A 19799-nucleotide genomic window follows, 5' to 3' on the forward strand; every position below is an offset into this window, starting at 1 on the left:
AGTTATTAGTCGAAAATAAATCGGCAACCTTTTGAAATTATTATTTATTTTTTTATTTTTTTTTAGAGATAAAAAAAAAAGCCAATCGGTAGCTTCTCAAACATTAAGATTTTCCTTGTCAGACATACAGTAAACTGAATATATTTGGGCTTTTGAAGACGTCACCTTGGACTGTGGGAAATGAAAACGGGAGACGCTTTTTTATTTGACATTTGACACACCAAACGATTAAGCAATTGATGCGTAATGAAAATAATTGTTAGATGTAGTCCTTACATATTTGAACTTGATTCATCTTTGACCTAATTTAATGTCGCACACAAAACACGGTCAACCGTTATCCTTTTTTGTTTGGTTTTCATCAGTCTAATCTGCTCTGCTGGAGCATCATGTTTGTGTATTGGCCGAAGTGTGATGGCGGCTGAGATCTCATTATGTTAGCTGCTATGATGATCGGGGGTCGAGTTAAAAGGAGCAAAGTCTCATCTCTCTCACCTCGGGCTGAAAAGCTTGGGGGCTTTTTTGTGCCACTGTTGTGGCAGTCAATCGGGTCTTCGTTGTTGGAATTGAAACGGCTGCGAATCATGCAGCGGGTCTCTTTACGTTGTTCAAACTCTGTTGTTGATTCTTTTAAAAAGCAGTTGAAGACTTTATTTAAACAGGCTTTTAGTTAGACGGGGTTTTTATTGCTGTCTGATTTTATGTACTTATGTTTTCCGTTGTGTTCTTATGTCTTTTATTTATTGCAATTTGTGATTTTTATCTGGGAGTGATATATAAATAAATACTGACTTACATGTATTGACCACCGAAGGGGGGGTTTATTTTAGTTTCCATTTCCTCGTTGTGTGTGTGTGTGTGTGTGTGTGTGTGTGTGTGTGTCCAGGCTTTCAGGAAGGACAGTGTCACGCTGCTTTCCCATCGTTAATCAACCCACCTGATCAAGGCGAGTTGTTATCAGTGGACTAACATAAAGGCAGTAGCAGGGGGGCAGAAAGAGAAGTGCTGGGGGCTTTGCTCTTTTTCTGTCACCACTTATTTTAATACAATCCCTTCCCATTTAAAGATTTTCTCCTTTCCAGGCCAAGGTTAATGCCACAAACCCCAGTGATAAGATAAGGCTGTGAGGGGGGGTGACACAAGGCTTGATATCGTTAGTGTGACTGACCCCCCCCTGCTTGTTTTGTCTGACCAACAGTTCAAAAACACCCCAAAAAAGATATTCAGTTCACAAAGATATTTAAAAAAAAAAAAACGGCACACTTGGAAAGCTGAAACCGGAGATTAAACAATCCAAACGGTTGATGGATTATCGTAATAAGAATTTTTACTGAACTACAAGTAGCTTCACCTCTGCAAAGTGTTCCTACTTTTCTGCTGCTCCTGAAGGAGGTTATGTACTTGTGCTTATCTGACTGGGGATAAGCAGCTTATTAAATGTGCTGAAACGTGCAAGTAAACAAAGGGAATTTCCCGTCTGGTCATTATTGGGGCATTTCTTTCTCGTTCCTTGTTTTGGCCAGCTAGCAGGGCATTGTTCAAAGGGTCTCCAGGCAAAACGGCGATTTTGAGATAGCACAAAGAACAGCGGAGCAACTTCAAATAAGAGTTCAGAATGAAGCGTCTGTTTACAGTCGCCCTGTTAATTGTGTTGGATTTTTTTTTTTATTCATGTAATTGCTTGGACTGAAAGCTTACTTTGCATAAGTAGCGAGTTAGTTAGTTGTTGAGACTGACCTAAAGAGAACCAGGATGTGTGTTTGAACCAGGGAGCTCCCTACAAGCTGTCACCCCGACTCCACCTCCAAATATTCAGATCAGCCACCCTTTTTTTTTTTTTTTTTTTTTCGCCCCAGCCCTGCCTCCTCTTTCCTGCCCGACACAATGAGGCAGGATCCTCCTGGTTGCTATGACTTCGGGCCAGTGTCTGTTTGAAATGCAACCACTGACTGTTTGGACAGCAGGACAGGACAGAGACCACGTCCCCGTTCAAAGAGAAGCTGCTGTCGGGCACGGCAGGACGCGGCCGCCAGACACCGCAACCCCAACCCTGTCAGCTGCAACGGGGACGCCTCAAGACCAAACGAAGTTCAACACAAGTCTCTTGACGGGGGGGAAATAACAGTAACGCGGCGGTGTTACAGTCGTCACTCAGCTACTCGGACCGATTTCGGCGTCATAAGTCGGCGAGCCGTGGATGCGTGCGTTTTATCACGGTGGATGTGGAAAGAGAGAGAGAGAGAGAGAGAGAGAGACAGAGAGACAGAGGAGGCGAGAAGCTGAGAGAGCGCAGCAGCTGGTTCCAGAATGGGCTGCGATCCATGAATCCAATTGAAGGATTAGGATGGTTTTTGTTACTTTTGACATGCCTCTGGCTTCAATGGTGAGCACTGTTAACGTGGTGGGAAACTGTCTAACCCTGTGTCCTTTTTTTTAACCACGGCTTCCTGGCCTTTCTCTGATTCTTTGGGAAACTAGTTTCTCTGGAAAGATGCTTGCTTTCTCGACCTGTAACTGCAGTAAATTTATTTTTAAGTTTGTCCGATTTTTATTCTTCGTGAATAAAAATACGCTGGATTAGAAAAGCATTTTTCTGTCTTTATCACACCTGTTTTAAATCTTTTAGAGGTATGTATTCAGAGTGCTGTCGGCTAGCGCCAACACAGACTAAACTAACCAGGTTTCAGTTTGCCCGTCGGCGTGCTGTCAGTAGCACAGGGGCCAGACTCCCCCACCCACCCACCCCCGTTTGTCCATGGAGACTGAACACTTCCTGACACCTGTGTCCTTGGCCAGTTGGCCCAGATTTCCCCCCCTAAAAAAAAAAAAAAAAAAATTCCGTAAATGGATCCAGGCTTGTTTCCCTTTCACCGCAGCGACTTTCAATTTGTCCCATTTCCCCTTTCACTCTAGTTTTGGTTTGAAAGCCAACATGTCAAGCTGTAAGTCACTTTCCTCTTTGGCTATTATCATTTACAAAAAGATAAAAGGACTAAAAGCTTTTTAAAACCTGTAGAAGGGACCCACCCCCCACTCAGATTTACTATCTTGTTATGCAACTCTTGTGTGCCTTTACTCTAGTGAAGTGGTTACACAAAGGTCTGGACATTTTCTTCCTAAAATGGGAATCTGTGCAATGCAGGAGAGTTTGACAAGAGCTATTCATAACTTTTAACTGATATACTTTAATAAGTCTTCATCTGACGTGTAATGGAAGGTGTTTACCTCTAGTAGCTGTGATGCACAACCTCAGAAGCCTTTTCCGTCTGCTTGTTTGTGCGGTTTGTCTCCATTTATTTAAAGCTCAACTGTTATTGCCCCCCCCCCTCATTGTTCCTCTTCCAGTTTGAGCTTCTGTGGGTTCTTTCTATCCAGCCTCCTTTAATTCTGACGATGGAAGACAGGGGTCAGTTGAAAATATTGATATGCTCATCTTTTAGTTATTGTCACATGCTCACAGCAATAATGTTGCAGTAAGCGTTACCAGCGGCGGTGACTCTCTGTGGCCGAGTGGCATTTTGACCAGGGCGAAGACTGCGTGGAAGGAAAAAGATGCGAAGAAGATCTCCGTTTTTTGCTGCGTCAATTTTAATGACTTGACTTTTTGTTTCAAACTGTCCATCACAAGTCCAACAGTGTTATCCGAGTGCAATGCTAAACCAGTGTAGAGTAGAGCAGGGCGATATGGAGAAAATAAGGTATCACGATATTTTTTGACCAAATGCCTTGGTATCGATACTGCAAGCGATATTGTCGGGTTGACTATTGGTGCTTTCACAAAATATTTGCACAAGAGATTTTTTTTGATAATAATCCTCAATAATGTGGATATATAAGATATACTTTATTGTACCCGAAGGGAAATTAGTTTTGGACCGTTTCCGTTCCGCAGCTTTACAAAGACAACACAAAATACAGAAAAGAAGCATCTCTCAACACATAATCTCATGCAACACAGAACATGCTCTCATATACATTGGACATACTATATATAGTAAGCACATGAACTCCTTCTTTCAGTGGCAGTTTTTGATTGAACAGTAGGTAAGTATACATCATGACTAAAGTGGGTAAAGGCAAATAATAGAACAGCTAGAACAGTCTGCTAAGTTACTTACTGTAATGCAGCTTGTAAAACCAGGAAAAGACACTTGCTCTCAAACCATATAACGATATTCAAATTCTAAGATGATTTTTCCAGCCTCATATATTGATATCAATATAAAATCGATATATGGCCCAGCCCTAATGTAGAGTACTCTTGGATAGCCTTCTAACCAGTCTCATGATGTGTTATTTACTGTAATTTGATATGTGTCATTTAAGGACCTACTTTGAAACAGAACAGTACATCCTCGCGTCTGTGGTATCCGACGGCATAGCAGCTTTGGGCATACGTGTTTTTGTCGCATTTTTGTGTGTGTGTGTGTGTATGTGAAGGGGGTGATCAGTGAAAGAATTTCGTTGGAATGGCCGGTCAGTTTCAGCAACATTGTCAGTGTCCTGGAATGTAAGTTCCTTGTCACTGTGTTTTGAAGTGTGTGTGTGTGTGTGTGTGTGGGGGGGGGGGACTCCCCAGCAGCAGATTCCTCACTCTTAACGGCAAAAACAACTGCTTCCTCAGATACTGAGGTGGCCCCTGTTTGTTTGCTTTGCCGCTGCTCGTAAAGTGGACAGAGATTTCATGAGTGAGGCTGCGCGGCAGGGTCTGCTGACAGGGTAACAATGGAGGGGAGGGTGTGGGGGGGGCGACAATGGCCAGACTCTGGCTGTCTGTTCTTATGGAACAACCTCCCGCCTGCTCCTTATGATTTCATGAGCATGCACTGCGAGGAAGTGGCAGTCCTTCCCTCTCCTGTTTGTGTCTGATCATTAGGGTAGCTTTAACGGGCCTGCTGATGTCATCCCTGGCACAGAATTCCCCTCTGATTTCCTGTTTATCCTGTCCTTGTATGTTTCTCTCTTTCCTTCATTGTCTCTTTCCATCCGTCTGACTGGAAACTTATGTCCTTCCTCTTGAGGTGGCAAAATCCCTCGAGCCTTCCCCTGCCTCATGTCTTCTTTCATTTTTCTGTTATTTAACACGTTGTGAATGTTTGTGTCTGTCCTCCTCTCCGACTTGCAGGGTCAGGCTCGACGGAGGAAGAACATGACCGAGTTCCTGGGAGAGCCAAATATTCCTACCCCGGAATCTCTGGGACAGATCGGTGGCTCTCTGCCCGGCATCGGGGCTGGTCCTGACAGCTGGAAGAACCGCGCCGCCAGTCGCTTCAGTGGCTTCTTCAGCTCCAACGCCGGAGCAGGGCCCTTTGGCAAGGTAACGCTGATCAGACAAAGATCACATAAAGTATGTAAGAGAGAGCGCTTTTAAAGCAAAGCGGTGCACTTTCTCTTGGCTGTTAAACTGAAATTGTAAAAGCTGTCGCAAGTTTGTTTTCCCAGATTTTTTTCTACACGAACATTAAAAGCAAAGAAAACATTAGCAAGCAGCAGTGGGAGGGGCTCGGGAGGCTGTATCCCCCCCGAGTCCTGGTGAGGTAATTTCCCTTCAAAGTCTTGTGTTGTTGGCTCACATACTTTCCTCTGGAAATGAGTAGGTGGAGGAAAAGCCTCCCTCAATTATATCGAACGTTTTCTTGATTTTAAAAACGTTGTGCTTACTCACACAAAAGCTTAAAGGAATAGTTTTACGTTTTAGGAAAACCGCTTAATTGCTTCTTTTTTTTGTGTGCTGAGTTATATGACAAGATTGCTACTTCTCTCGTTTGGCAAATAGTCGGCTAACTTAGCTTAGCATGAAGACTGGAAGCAGGGGGAAACAGCTAGCATGGCTCTGTCTAAAGGTAACCCAAGTCTGCCTTCCAGCACCTCTAAAGCTCACTATACTCACTATAGTGAAATCACAAAGTGTCAAACCATTCCTTTAACTTGTGTATCGGAGGTTTTCAACAATAATAATCATCATTGTTTATTGTAATAAAGCGTACACACACACACACACACATGCCCGCCCACACATTGTAGCTCCCCTCCTGAGGTCACATCCTGCACAGTAGCAGATGTCAGATGGAGACAGTATCTGTCAGTCACCCGTCACCGCCTGTCTCGTCTCTATTCACCCTAAACGTCCCCCTTAACCCCTCCGGGGCCAGAGATCCTTCACCAGGACCTGGACCTCTTGCACCCTCCATATTGTAGGGATGAACCACTGTCAGTCCAACCTTTCACAAATTCACAAAACTTTGAAAAGAAGTGCTAATCTCTGATCGCTTTACTCCTAAATCGGTCGTACAGTTTCTCACCTATTAGTGGACGTAGAACAGTACGTTTTCGAAAGGTTTCACGACCCATGAACCACTGGTCCATCTCTCTCTCTCCCCCCCTCCCCCCTCCACGCTGTAGCTTCTGCCCCCCGCTCCCTAGTCCTCTATTGTTAAAGTGGTCTCAATGCACAGAGCTCATTTTCATAACTACATCAGGGCCGCCAGACTGAACAAAGGCCTGAATGGCAGCTCCTGTTGGATTTAAGAATTACGGCGCCAGTAAGAGCAGGATTAATATGCTAATGCTTGGACTCATCTTTACTTACAGTTTGAGTGTGACAATAAAATAGACACACAAAGGACAGAAATGCACAGTTAGTTTTGCATCTCGTCTCGCTGTCATACCGTTAACGTCGTTTAAACTAATTAGGCTAATATTTTTTTTTTTTTAAAAGGAGGCAGACCGTCTGGAGCTCCTCCAGAGCAAGCTCCACTCCTACATGATGTTCGGGCTGCCCAAGGTGCCGCGGCAGCTCTCCTTCCACCAGGACTCGTGGGAGGAGGAGGAGGAGGAGACAGACCTGGCCCTGGAGGACAGTTGGCAGAAGCTGCTGGATAACCCCGAGGTACAGCACACACAGGCCGGAAGGGGGAGGATAGTGTATTTACAGACTGGAAGCTCAAATCAAATAAAAAACGTGTGGGGAAAGCAATTAATTGAGCTAAGATTATAAGCAAAAATTAAGAATTATGTTCTTTTGATGTGTGAAACTTCCGAGGTATTGTGCCTTCTTTCAATACTGGACACATGCATGGTGAATTAGGAAAAATAGCATTTAGTTTCAAGTTAAAACATAAAAGAACACATTCTACTAATACAACTAATCTGCCACAGAGTGCAGATGGAAATTAGCCTGCATGGCTAAATCTGGCACATGGACTCTGAGCTCATGTGCATTGTCCCTTTTTATAAATAAAAAAAATCTAAGGGACTGTAAGAAAATGATTGGTGTGGGAAATAAAAAAGCAAGAGCCCCCACAGCGTTATTAATGTTATTTGCACCCTTCCTTGACATCTATCTATCTATCTAATATAATACGTGATTCACCATTTATAACTGAAAAGACACAAAGCAAAAAGAAAGGTATAAGAAAATGCTATATATAAATATATATATATATATATATATATATATATATATATATATATATATATATATATATATATATTTACCCTAATTGTAAAACCTAACATTCAACCTTGAAATGTTAATTCAATCATCATTTTCATTATTTATACATTTGATCCTTTTTTACAATTATTTTCTTATTATTTTAAGTGAGGGGAGGCCTTACTCTCCCAAAAAAGTTGGACTAACCCCGTAAACATAAAGAAAAAGTACCCTTCCAGCCCTACCTAATACTTTTCATGCAATCCTTTATGAACGTTCACATAAACCAAAATTCACTGGCAGCTGATTACTACAGGCGTACTGGCATCCTGCTTCTCGGTATGCAGCCTGTCTCCTTCTTCCTTATCATGTGTCTTTGTCACGCCTGCTTTCCCAGAATTCTGCTTATAACGCGGTTTACTATTGCACTGCTGTCCGTACCAGCACATGAATGATAACAGCCGTCGCACGCTGTCTGTGACTACCACCTGTTAATGTGTACATGAGTAATCAGGACAGCGATATCATCGCTCAGCTGCTGTACAGTCCCGCGTACTGGATGTGCTTTCACCCCCAACAGTTACTTACATAAGCAATATTACCGATTCGATAGCTTAAACTGATGCTGTCCAGTAATAAAGTTGGTAATGTGAGTAACTGGAAATGATCAGAACAATGTATTCTTGTGTTCGAGAGCATGAATGAAAAGTTTCCTTAACATGACACATCCCTCATGGCGTGACTCAACAACAACAACAGCGTCTAACAGCACAATATATTGACCTTCTGCAAATATAAACCTATAAAAGTGAATGGAAACTATATCTAGTCAAATCTGAAACTTGTTCGAACAATGTTTGTCAATAACCATGACATATAAAGGGCAGCGGAGAGAATAAATGTTTATAATTAAGTTCACAATATTCACAGATTCTTTCATCTTTCTGTCCACCTCTCTGTATCTTCCAGTTTCAAAATGTAGTGGCTATGTACATCGTCTTATCTGTTCACAGAGGGATCTCTTACCTTCAGGCAAATTATACTTAACGTATTTTTCACATTGTTAAACAAACAATAACTTCTGCACTTTGGCTTTTGCACGATAAGCGGATGTTGCGACCGACATTAGCAAAGAATTTCAGCGAGACCACTGTGTTTGCACAGCGGGCTGCAGACACAGAGGGCTCTTTATTACATACTTTATTTGGATAGCTGTTATAAATTACTCTGCCGCTATAGTGTTCACTGTAGGTAGGGTCATCAATTTTGCTAGATGGGATTTCGGTGCACTTAAATCTTGATCTGATACGAACAGGTGAAGTGTCACAGTCCGAGCACTACAGTTTATTTCACAGCTATGGACATTTGTGACATTCTGTCATGGGAAAACTCTGTGAATGTATTTGATATATTTATTAATGTATCTGTGTTTGTGTGTGCAGACATTGACAAGGCGACAGTTCCACCAGCAGGAAGCGATATGGGAGCTGCTGCAGACGGAGGCTACCTACATAAAGAAACTCCGAGTCATCACCGATGTTAGTGCAAACCACTGTAAAGATCATGTACTGATACAAGTCTGGCTGTTGTGTATGACAAACCGGCTTCTGTGCTGAGATAGAGAGATAGACATACAATGAACCTGTTTTTAAGTTCTAAGAATAGACACTAGCCTTTATCACTACTCAGCCTTTATCACTATTCAGTAAAGCCGCCCACACATGATTCGCGGTAAAAGCGCTCTGTGCTGGCTGTGCCATTGTTTTCCTGTGGGCAGAGCCCAACTGAGCGCTGCGCTAAAAAATTTGACCTTGGATGCCGCTGATCTTTCAAAGCGCAACCAAAGACATTTTAGGCGGACATCAAACTATGTATGTATGTATTCTTGTTCAACCTAAAAAATGATTCGAAACTGTCGTCGTGGCACCATATACATTGTACAATTAAACCATATACTGTATAGCACAACAGGGTTTCCCCCAGTGTATTGCAAGCCTGGTGGTCCACCAGGCCTTAGTTGCCTCCCACCAGGCCTAAGCCAAAGGGAGAATTATTTTTTTATCTATTTTTAAGATGTGTTTTTAACAGTTAGAGTGGGGCGGCTCGGTTGGAAACTTATCAAATGTTAGCTTTTAGCATTGACTTAATGTAGAGCCCATATGGAATCTGTCCTAGAGGTTTTTTTTAAATTCTCAATTTCACGATTCCGTCCATGATTCTGTTATCACAGAAACTATTGGGCTCTACATTAGTGCTGGTAGTGACTGGTCCGAGCCGGGCCCTTGTCAAAAAAGACACTTGCCACCTGGCTAAACAACTTTTCTGAGGGGGGAAAAACACTGTTAAATATATCTTTAAAATAAACATTAATAAAACAAACATAGTCTGTGAGTTTATTTTTCACACAAAACAGTCTGACTGCAGTTGTTGCCAAGCAACAGGCTTCCTTGCGCATTCTTTGATGACGTATACCTGCGCGGCGCTTTGCCTCTGCGCCCTACCTAGTGCAAATTTTTAATCATGGGTAGGCGGCTTAAGCCAGAGAAAAAAATGTTTGTAACCTGTGATTTGTTAAGTGATAACCTTTGGCTTTAAAGGCATTTATGTCAGCTTAGTGTCTTAAAGAAAATGTATAAATTCCTATTCTTTCGTAACACCCTCTACAGCTGTTCCTGTGCGGGCTGCTGAACCTGCAGGAGAGCGGTCTGCTGACGGAGGTGGAGCCCGCCAAGCTGTTCAGTAACATCCAGGAGATAGTCCGCCTCCACACAGCCCTGTGGAACCAGGTCATGCTGCCCGTCCTGGAGAAGGCCAGGCAGGGCCGCACTCTGCTCGACCCCACGGACCTTTACCACGGCTTCCAGACGGTCAGTTGTAAACACATACTCCATAGGTACCACAAAGAAAGGCTTATCAAGGAACCATGACCCTGTGGACTTTACTACACAGCGCTGATCAGTTTGGGGCTTTGTTAACCAGGCTAATGAGTCATTTAACAGGCTGATTCATGATTAATTCCTGTACTGGAGGTCTAAGTCAAACCCACCGACCTCAACCAAGTCTTCTTTGTGGTTAAAGTTTGGCTTATATTAGATAAAAGACTTAGATAAAATGCTCAATCATATGGAACCAATAGAAGGCAGTAAATGGTTATCAGACAAGTCAAAAATATAACTTAATGCATCCATGAATAATAGGGTTAATGAGATGGAGTGTAAAAAAGAAACCTAAAAACTAAAAAAAATTATTTTACTCTTTTAGGTATTTCTCACTTCTTTTATTGTATTGTATTATCCTTGACATTAAGGTGTATGATTTGATCTCTTCTCTCTCACAATGTTAAACTAAACCACAAACTTCTTAAAACTAACTTAACTTCATTTCCGTTAGCTAGCTTACCTTTTGAGCTTTAGCTTGTTGGCTGTAACGCTTTAGCTACGGTTACAAAAGTTTATACGACAGTGTGATGTGTGACACTACAACAGTACACACAGTTACTGTGTGGATGAATAATATCTGCACTGGCTGTGTGTAGTTTTATGATGAAAGTTAGCTTCAGCTACAGCAGCCGCAAAGGCTAGTGCTAAGTATGTTTAGCTAGCACCATTTACAGGTAAGCACTGTCCCCTTTTTGCTTTAATCCATATTCACCGCTGATGTTATAAGGCTGTCTTAGAAAGATTATATCAACTGATTGAAGGTTACAGGGAAAGTAAAAAGTTTTGCTTTTCACAATCTATTTTGATTATTCCACCAACTGTAGTTGTAGAAGTACATTTCCTCAAATATTTTACTTAAGTACAGTTATGAGGTACTTAACATGTTTATGCTACTTTTGACTTTTCTTCTCCACTATTCAGAGGGGATTATTGTACTTTCTACTCCACTACATGTATTTGAAAGGTACAGTTACTTGCAGATAAAGATTTTACATACAAATGTAATGCTCATTAAACTACCAAACACTATATCAAGTAGTTCAAATTGGCGTCACATTGAATAACTACAACAATAAAATGCTGCTTATAATATTATTGTATATAATATTATATAAAATAATGATATTTTGCATGATGGTTACTTTTATTTTTTATACTTTTGTACCTTTTGCTGGTAATACTTCTGTACCTTTACTTGAGTCACATTTTGAATGCAGGACCTTTTTTAAAGATTTTTTTTTTTTTTTTAGATTGGAGTACATTTGCTTCAAGGATATTTCCTACACAGCTGTGTTATTCAGTGATGTTTTCAGTTATCTTTTTGACTTTGATAACCTTGTGTTTTAGGAGAACCTTGCAACGTTTTTGAGATTCATGAACCTAAATACCACATGTTGTTTATCACAGTTTTTATTGTAATTTTGTGTGAATACAACATGAAAAATGAACCTTATCTGAAACAGAACCTTAACATGAGCCAGTACCCAGGATACATTTCAGAGCTACACAGTCTTTCTCTTCATTTTAGACACAATAAAATCGCTTTTGGCACAATACAGTGTTGGCTTTAGACTGAGTCCTAAGTAAATATGTTTTTTCCTCATGTTGATGTTAGTAATATCTCTGACGCACGTCTCTGTTTATTGTGTGTGTTCAGTTTGGCTCCAGGTTCCAGCCCTACATCCTTTACTGCATGGAGGAGGAGGGCTTGATGGAGAACATGCGCACGCTTCTCAGGGACAATGAGCTCTTCAGGACCTACGTCACGGTCAGTCCTCTCTCGCCTTAAAACTGATCCCAGATACATGAAGCACTCTCCTCGTTAGTTGTCTTCATATATTCGTATCTTTTGGCTCACTAAATGTTTGATTTCCTGTCTTTGTCCGACTCAATTCAGTGGGCAGAGACCCATAAGCAGTGTAACCGCCTAAAGCTGCCCGACATGTTGGCGAAGCCTCACCAGAGACTGACCAAGTATCCGCTCCTACTGAAGAGCGTTCTCAAGAAGACGGACGAGCCGTCGGCCCGCGACATTGTCAACAGCATGGTAAGGACAGCGGTGCCGTGTAACTACGCACATTTACTTTAAAGCAACGCTTTGTAACTTTTCCCGCTTCGGTCCCCCCTACAGGTTGGAAGCGGAATTGTCCGTTGGACCAAAGCGGGAAAAGTTCTTTAGTGTTGCTTTAAGTACGAGGACCTCAAACTTGTACTGGAGTATTTCTGTTTTGTACTTCAGGAGGAAGGACATATTACCAGTTGAATTCACTGCATTCATTTGACAGCTTTAGTTACTAACCAGTACCAACAAATTCAGATTTTTGCGCACAAAACATGTGCTGCTTTTCCTTGAATTATTAAAATTTAGGACTGTTGGTTGGACAAAACAAACAATGTGAAGGTGTCACTTTGAGCTCTGGGTAATTGAGATGGCTTTTTATTAATAGAATTTTTACAAACCAAACAATCAATAAATGGAGAAAATCCATCTGCAACAGTTAAATCCTGCTTTTACATTCATGGATGCGTAATAATAATCTAATGATATAATATATAAAAGGCACTAATATAATGATATGATGTAATTACAACAAGCACAGAGGACTTTGTATTAAGTACCTTTAACCTTTAATACTTTGAGTACATTTTCATTGCTTTCAAAGCAGGACTTTTACTTTTAATAGAGTATTTTTAGTGCGGTATTGCATCGGAATACTTTGTGTAGGATGAAGAAAAATGGATAACATGAGTTGCTTTTCGCAGAAATATGTCTGACCCTGTGCTTCTGTGTTTTTCCTCCTTAAGGTGGCCGCGGTAGAGGGCTTCATCAACAGCGTGGAGTCGCGGATGCGACAGCGCCAGGAGCAACAGAAGCTGGCCACCATTTCTGCCCGTATAGACTCCTACGAGGCGGTGGAGGGCAGCAGTGAAGAAGTGGAGAAGGTAAGAAACATTTGAAGGGAGCTCCAGTGCTTTCCCACGTCTCCTTCGGGGGGGAAAAAAAAGCCCTGTCAGATATGAGACTTCATGTAAGATATCTTATATTAAATATCCTTTTCCTGCCTTTCAGTAAGATATAATCAGTAGGAAATAAGTGATTTAATGCGACACTATGGCTTGCAATATCTGGTATGGTGTGTCAGTTATTGATCATAGCATGATTTAATGGGAAATGTGCAATCTGGGTAGAATATGTGCAAAAGGTGCAGTAGGTTCTCTTTCTTCTGTGAGTCCCCCACTCACCGAAGAAAGAGAACCTACTGCACTCTTGCACATATTCGTGTGGGTGGGTCTTGTGTGTGAAGTTTAGTGTGTTATAGTCATGGATGTATTGTGTCGCCATTTTTGTTCTCTTGGCTGCCCGAGACAAATTTCTTCAATAAAAGGTGGATCTTATCTTATTTCCGCTTCGTTCTATTTTGTCTTTTTCCTGTCAGATCCTCAAGGAGTACAACCGCTTCGACCTCATGGCTCCCATGAGAGGAATCTCCTCGGAGGAGACGCGACAGCTGCATCTCGAGGGAGCGCTGAGGATGAAAGAGGGCAAAGACAGTAGGGTAAGATTGACTCACAGCGCTGCTTGTAAACACATGATGAGCTCTTCTTATCTTTATAGGCTACATCTGGTTCCTTTACGCTCGCTTCACAGTCGCCTCACTGTTCACATAAAATGAACAGAACAAAAAGATAATGCTTCGGGTCAGATCTGAGATGAGTTTCTCTTCCCTTAGATGGAGGTCTATTGTGTCCTGTTCACCGACCTGCTGCTGATCACCAAGCCAGTGAAAAGAGTGGAGAAAGTCAAAATCATCCGCCAGCCTCTCCTCATTCACAATGTCGTCTGTAAGGAGCTCAAAGACCCTGGTGAGTGCTCACGTGAACATCGGGATGCAACTAATGATCATTTTCATAATTGAGACATGTTACTGATAAATATATTCATGCAGCTGCAAAGATTGATCGATTTGTCAACCTTTAATCGCGAACTACGTTAATCGATTTGAGTCATTTTTTATGAAAAAGAAGGTAATGTTTCTCTGATTCCAGCTTCTTAAATGTGAATATTTTCTAGTTTCTTCACTCCTCTGTGACAGTAAACTGAATATCTTTGAGTTATGGACTAAACAAGACATTTGAGGACGTCAGCTTGGGCTATGGGAAACACTGATCGACATTTTTCACCATTTTCTGACATTTTAGAGACCACAACAACTAACAACTAATCTATTAATAAGGAAAATAATCATCGCATATATCTTAAAAGCATTGGCAAACATAAGATGCCTCCAAATGCCTTATTTTGGGGGAAAGTTGAGGGAAAAAAAACAAGTTCTTTTTCTGCTAATATGAAACATCTGAGAAGCTTTAGATTTAACTTGATGAATTGTTACTAACTGAATCTTAAATCATATAGAACTGCCACCGATGACTATTATTAACAGTCGTTCAACTGAATGTTTTTTTGGTGTGCTTTGTCTCTGCAGGCTCCTTCATCCTCATCTACCTCAATGAGTTTAAGAGTGCAGTGGCAGCCTACACTTTCCAAGCCAACAGCGCCACCCAGGGGCGGAGCTGGGTCGATGCAATCTGCAATGTCCAGGTTGGAGAGCCGGTTCAGTCATCTCATTAAATGCTTGACTCATGGTGGAGCTGGGAGGGAAATGAGATGCCGAGACTTATGTACTTACATGTGGCCGTATTAATGACCCTGCAGAACCAGCTCCAGAGGCTTCGCACTGAGGAGTTCCTCCGCCAGCAGAACAGTCTGAAGACATGTACGCCGGGAGAGGAAGACGAGCTGGAGGAAGAAGAGAGCAGCAACTCCACCACAAGTTCCCCATGCCTGAGGCACAAAGACGAGCAGAACTCAAGGTACTACAACGTACAACTCACCTGTAAGAAATGACGTAGGCCTTCTGCACGCTGCCTGCGTGGCGTGTCCGTTTTGATTTTGGCTCCCGTGTTAACAGGTTAGAGCTTGCACACTGCATGACACGCATGCATGCTAGAAACAGGACCCGCAAGCGTGTTGGAAGTGTTTCCAGGCAAAATAGAATACGAAAAGATGTTTATGTCATTTTGACACAAATACATGACATGTTGATGTCTGAAAGTCTCTAGGTTTTGATAGAAATACAGATATAAATGTAATTTAAAAAAAAAAATATTTCAAATATTGCACCTGTCAATAATTTTGCCGTCGTCTTTGCTGTAATCAAATCCGTTTATGGGAAACATACATGTGTACAGACGAGGCTAACCGCAGACACGTTTCTGGTGTGCAAAGACATAGAAAACGCCACGCAACTGACACGCACGCCATGCTCACGCCACGCAGCCAGTGTGCAGGAGGCCTAATATCTGCTATTGTGAACGCAAGTGCATTAGGGCTGGGCGATATGGAGAAAAATCAGATATCACAATATTATTGACCAAATACTTTGATGTCGATATTGCGAGATGGTTGACTGTTGGTGCTTTCACCAAATATTTTCACAATTAGATTTTTGTCAAATAATCAACGGTAATGTTGGTCTAATGAATAAGTGGTTAAAGGCAAAGTAGTAACAACTGAACAACTGGACCAGTCTGGTAAGTTCAGAAAATGACTTCACTGTAGCGAATCCTTCAAAACCAGGAAAATAACAACCCTTACCATGTAACGATATCTAGTCTCATTTTGATATAATAGATACATCCCCCAGCCCTAAACTGCATTATTCAAAGATAGCAAATTACACCCACTGACTTGTTTTCTTTAGACAGTGGTAGATTTTAAGCCTAATGATCCAGTTAACCAACCAAACCTCTCCTTTTAGCCAATCGGATGGTTCCACTGAGACCCTGTCGGTGATGGACGTCGATGAACCAGGCGAACACCAGCATCCTTCCCCCCACGTGAACCTCCAGGGAACCGGTAAGAAAGACTCGGATGGGGCGCCGCTGTCCGAGAGGTGTGAGGTCCAGCGGTCTCGGCCCACGAGCCCCCGCAGAGTTCCCTCCGGTCTCTACCCTGAGGCGGGGCCTGGCGGCGAGGAGGAGATGGACCTGCAGTGTCGCTCGCTTTCCATGGACAGCGCCTACGGTACCCTGTCCCCTGAGTCCCTGCTGAGAGAACTCCAGCCTCAGCCGGGCCGAGGCGAAGGTGAGGAGGGCGAGGGAGACGGGGAGGCCGAGGAGGTGGAGCAGGAAGAGACAGAAATAGCAGAGGATGAAGAAGAGGAGGAGGAGGAGGATGATGCCTCACTGGGGTCTCAGCTGTCGGTAGTCCAGTCCTCTAAACCCCGCCGGCGGCCTCATGTTCAGCCGCGACTCCACTGCCTCCAGAATGTGTCCTCTCTGGCCTTATCCCGCTCCGAGGACAACCTGCTGCAGCTCCTCCACGCTAAAAGCGCCATCTCCCACACGCACTCCCTCAGATCTCCGGCGCAGGACCAATCCCGCCGTAGGGACGTGAAGACATCGCCGCTGGCGCACAGCAAGAGCCTGACGGAGCTGGGCCAAAACTGCACGGAGCTGTTTTCCAGCGACCTGGGCCAGTCCGACGACTGCTTGAGCGCGAGCATGCCCTCCGCCAAACTGAGCGCCACCCTGAGGAGGGCGGAGGCCATGCACGGGCACGCGGGACCACGGGAGGGTGGCGCTCAGTCCCAAAGCAACGGCTCCGATGGGGAAGTGGCTCCGTCCGCCTGCGTAGAAAGGAAAAACGAGTCGACAGCCGCCGGTGATTCGGGGGAAATGTCCCCTAAAAAGAGGAAATCCCCAGCCCAGCAGCACAAGAAGCTGACACTAGCTCAGCTGTATAGGATACGCACCACTCTGGTCCTCAACTCCACACTTACTGCATCGTAAGTCCTTACCTGACTGGAATCTGTCAGTAGCTTGAGAATGGACTTATTCGTTTTCTTGCCAAGTTAGAGGAGAAGATCGATACCACTCTGCATGTCTGTACAGTCAAGATGAAGCAACCGCCAGCTCTAGTTAGCGTAGCTTTGCAGTTTAGCCTGGCTCTGCTCTAAGGTCACACAATCTGCCTACCAGCAAAAGGTCCCTATTAACATGCTATAGCTTGTTTGTGTAACGCAAAGAAACTGCAGCAATCTAGAACTTGTAACTTTTAAGACTTTGGCTTTTGGTACGAATTAAACAAACGAGCTATAGAGGTGCTGGTAGGTGGATTTTGTGACCTTTTGGACAGAGCCAGACTAGCTGTCTGCACTCTTTGTGCTAAGCTAACCTGCTGCTGGCTCTAGCCTCATATGTAGAGGTACAGACATGAGTGGAATCAACCTCCCCTTTTAACATTTTGCCAGAATTATTCCCCTGATTTTAAATAAAATGTAAAGATTGGCTGTCGATTTAGCATTTTCTTACTTTAGAACGTGTATTAATTTTTTGTCTTTTCTTCCTCCCAGGGAGGTATAACCACTCTTCCAAACAGCTGACCAGTGGCACACGGGCATAATAAGGAACAACACTTGTGCTTCGATGGACTGAATTTCTAGAGACACAAATGCACTCTCTCTCGTGTTGCCCTGTCCCTTCTGATTGATTTTTCTTTTGGACACTGCTCGTACCAATTTTTGCATTTCAACATTTTTTTCTTTGCACTTGCATTGGTTTCCGAATTCATCGCGTGGAAGGGAGCGGCTGGGAGACATTAACTGCTTGCACTTTGCAACGGAAGTAGCATTATACGGGCTGGGACCTTAGGGTGGACTGCGGGAGTGTGCACCCGAGTGGAGGTGGAGCTGAATCCTGCATCTTCTCCGGCTCAGTTACCAGAGTCAAAGAGAAGGAACACTACGTTTTTGAAAATGTCCTCTACATGTGGCAAAAAAAAAATCAATACTGCACCTAGGATGTCCTAATATTTATACTACTCCTGGTTTGCTTTAACAAAAGAAAAAAAAAAAGAAAATTGCACAGTTATCTATGTTAAGTAGAAGAATCACTAAAGGAATGAATATACATTTACAGTCACACAATGAATTAGAATTTATTGTTTGCTGTTTGTGTGTGTGAGTGTGTGTGTGTGTGTGTGAATGAATGTCTTGTGTTCCAATGATAACACGGTCCTCAATTACTGACTGAACCAAAACTAATTCCCATCTCCTGTGAATACGCTAACACGCCCAAAGATGGAAGTAGATTCCCCAAGGAAAAGAAAATGCACCCAAAAAGGAGGTCCGATACAGCCAATCATGGCTCAACACACAGACGGACTTCCTTCTTCACTGTTACTCTGGGTTGAACTAATGCCAATTTGGTTATGTTACACTAATGAGAGTTGATTTCCTAAAATAAAACAATGACTGAATATATGGGTGACTTAAGTTGTTTTGAGGAACTTCCAGCACTGTCTATATGTATATATATTATGGCTCAAGGAACTCTTGGGGCCTAAACGTATCTGAACTACACACATTAATGTGGTTGTAGGTAAAATGAAAAGAAGTGTACACTTGAGTAATGCCTGTGTATTTCATTAGTGTCCACTAATAAGCGATTGAACAACAATGGTTGGGTTGGAGATTGTGTATTGAGTGAATCAGTTAAGCACAGGTTTTTTTTCCCCAGGAGATTTTACTTAACATTCACACTGATGTTCAGCTTTTCAGATCAGTGATTTAGAACCTTATTCCAATCGCCCAAACCAAATAGGTTAACTGTTTACTTTGTTGTTGTTTTTTTGTTACAGTGTAATATTTATTATGCCTGCTATGTTTTATATATAAGATATTTATATTATTTGCTTCACTGATTTGTACATTTTTATGTTGATGTAGTCTTAATATTTCTTTTTTTTTCCTTGCCAGGCATCAATGTGCTATGAACCAAAACCCTGTGTTTCCTCTTTCAGGAATGATGTTAAAGTGTCTTACAGAATAAAAATGCTAAAATACTCTATCCCTCTTTTAATGGTTTAATCCGTTGTGATGGAGTGATTTGAGGAGAAAGGCTGAATCTGAATGGTATTAAGCACTAAAACTACACAAACTGGTCATCATGCTCTCGTCCATCGTGTCTTTGACGCAGACGGCAAACTGACGTGTTTAAGGGAGGTGAAGAAGAACGACACCAGACAGGTTGTGATCACACGGCAGTGGATGGAGCAGTAAATACCCCCCCCCCTTTCTGATTCTGACATACTATACTATGACATTTTAATTACTGTTTTCAACATACTATACTATGAGTTTTATAACACTTTTTTCAACATACTATACTATGGCTTTTTAATTACTTTTTTCAACATACTATACTAAAAATTTTTTTTTAAATTGGAACAAAGAACACAAAGTTATCATGGGTGCTAAAACAGTATCACAGCATAATTCCAACATCTTGATATACAATATCACACTTTCCTCAATGATTTACATACATAATCCATTTTTCCCACAACTTGTTACATTTGTCAA

General features: G+C 42.4%; 1 protein-coding gene across 6 annotated transcripts in view; it reads left to right on the forward strand.

Annotated features, from left to right (window-relative positions):
* The window catches only part of plekhg5b (pleckstrin homology domain containing, family G (with RhoGef domain) member 5b), an 88311-nt gene extending 69027 nt beyond the window's left edge, over positions 1 to 19284 (forward strand). For 5 of the 6 annotated variants that reach the window (XM_028582176.1, XM_028582177.1, XM_028582178.1 and 2 more), the window contains 13 exons: positions 5126 to 5317; positions 6719 to 6889; positions 8878 to 8973; positions 10102 to 10302; positions 12032 to 12142; positions 12272 to 12421; positions 13180 to 13317; positions 13812 to 13931; positions 14106 to 14238; positions 14859 to 14974; positions 15089 to 15246; positions 16194 to 17222; positions 17790 to 19284. In XM_028582176.1, the coding sequence (XP_028437977.1) occupies positions 5126 to 5317; positions 6719 to 6889; positions 8878 to 8973; positions 10102 to 10302; positions 12032 to 12142; positions 12272 to 12421; positions 13180 to 13317; positions 13812 to 13931; positions 14106 to 14238; positions 14859 to 14974; positions 15089 to 15246; positions 16194 to 17222; positions 17790 to 17799 (2625 nt within the window). In that variant the 3' untranslated portion in view covers positions 17800 to 19284. Of the gene's footprint in view, positions 1 to 5125; positions 5318 to 6718; positions 6890 to 8877; positions 8974 to 10101; positions 10303 to 12031; positions 12143 to 12271; positions 12422 to 13179; positions 13318 to 13811; positions 13932 to 14105; positions 14239 to 14858; positions 14975 to 15088; positions 15247 to 16193; positions 17227 to 17789 lie in introns of those variants that run through there. The other variant, XM_028582179.1, reaches the window with a different exon arrangement.
* The last annotated feature ends 515 nt before the right edge of the window (positions 19285 to 19799 follow it).

Source organism: Perca flavescens, chromosome 7 (genome assembly GCF_004354835.1).
Source record: "Perca flavescens isolate YP-PL-M2 chromosome 7, PFLA_1.0, whole genome shotgun sequence".
NCBI lineage: Eukaryota > Metazoa > Chordata > Actinopteri > Perciformes > Percidae > Perca > Perca flavescens.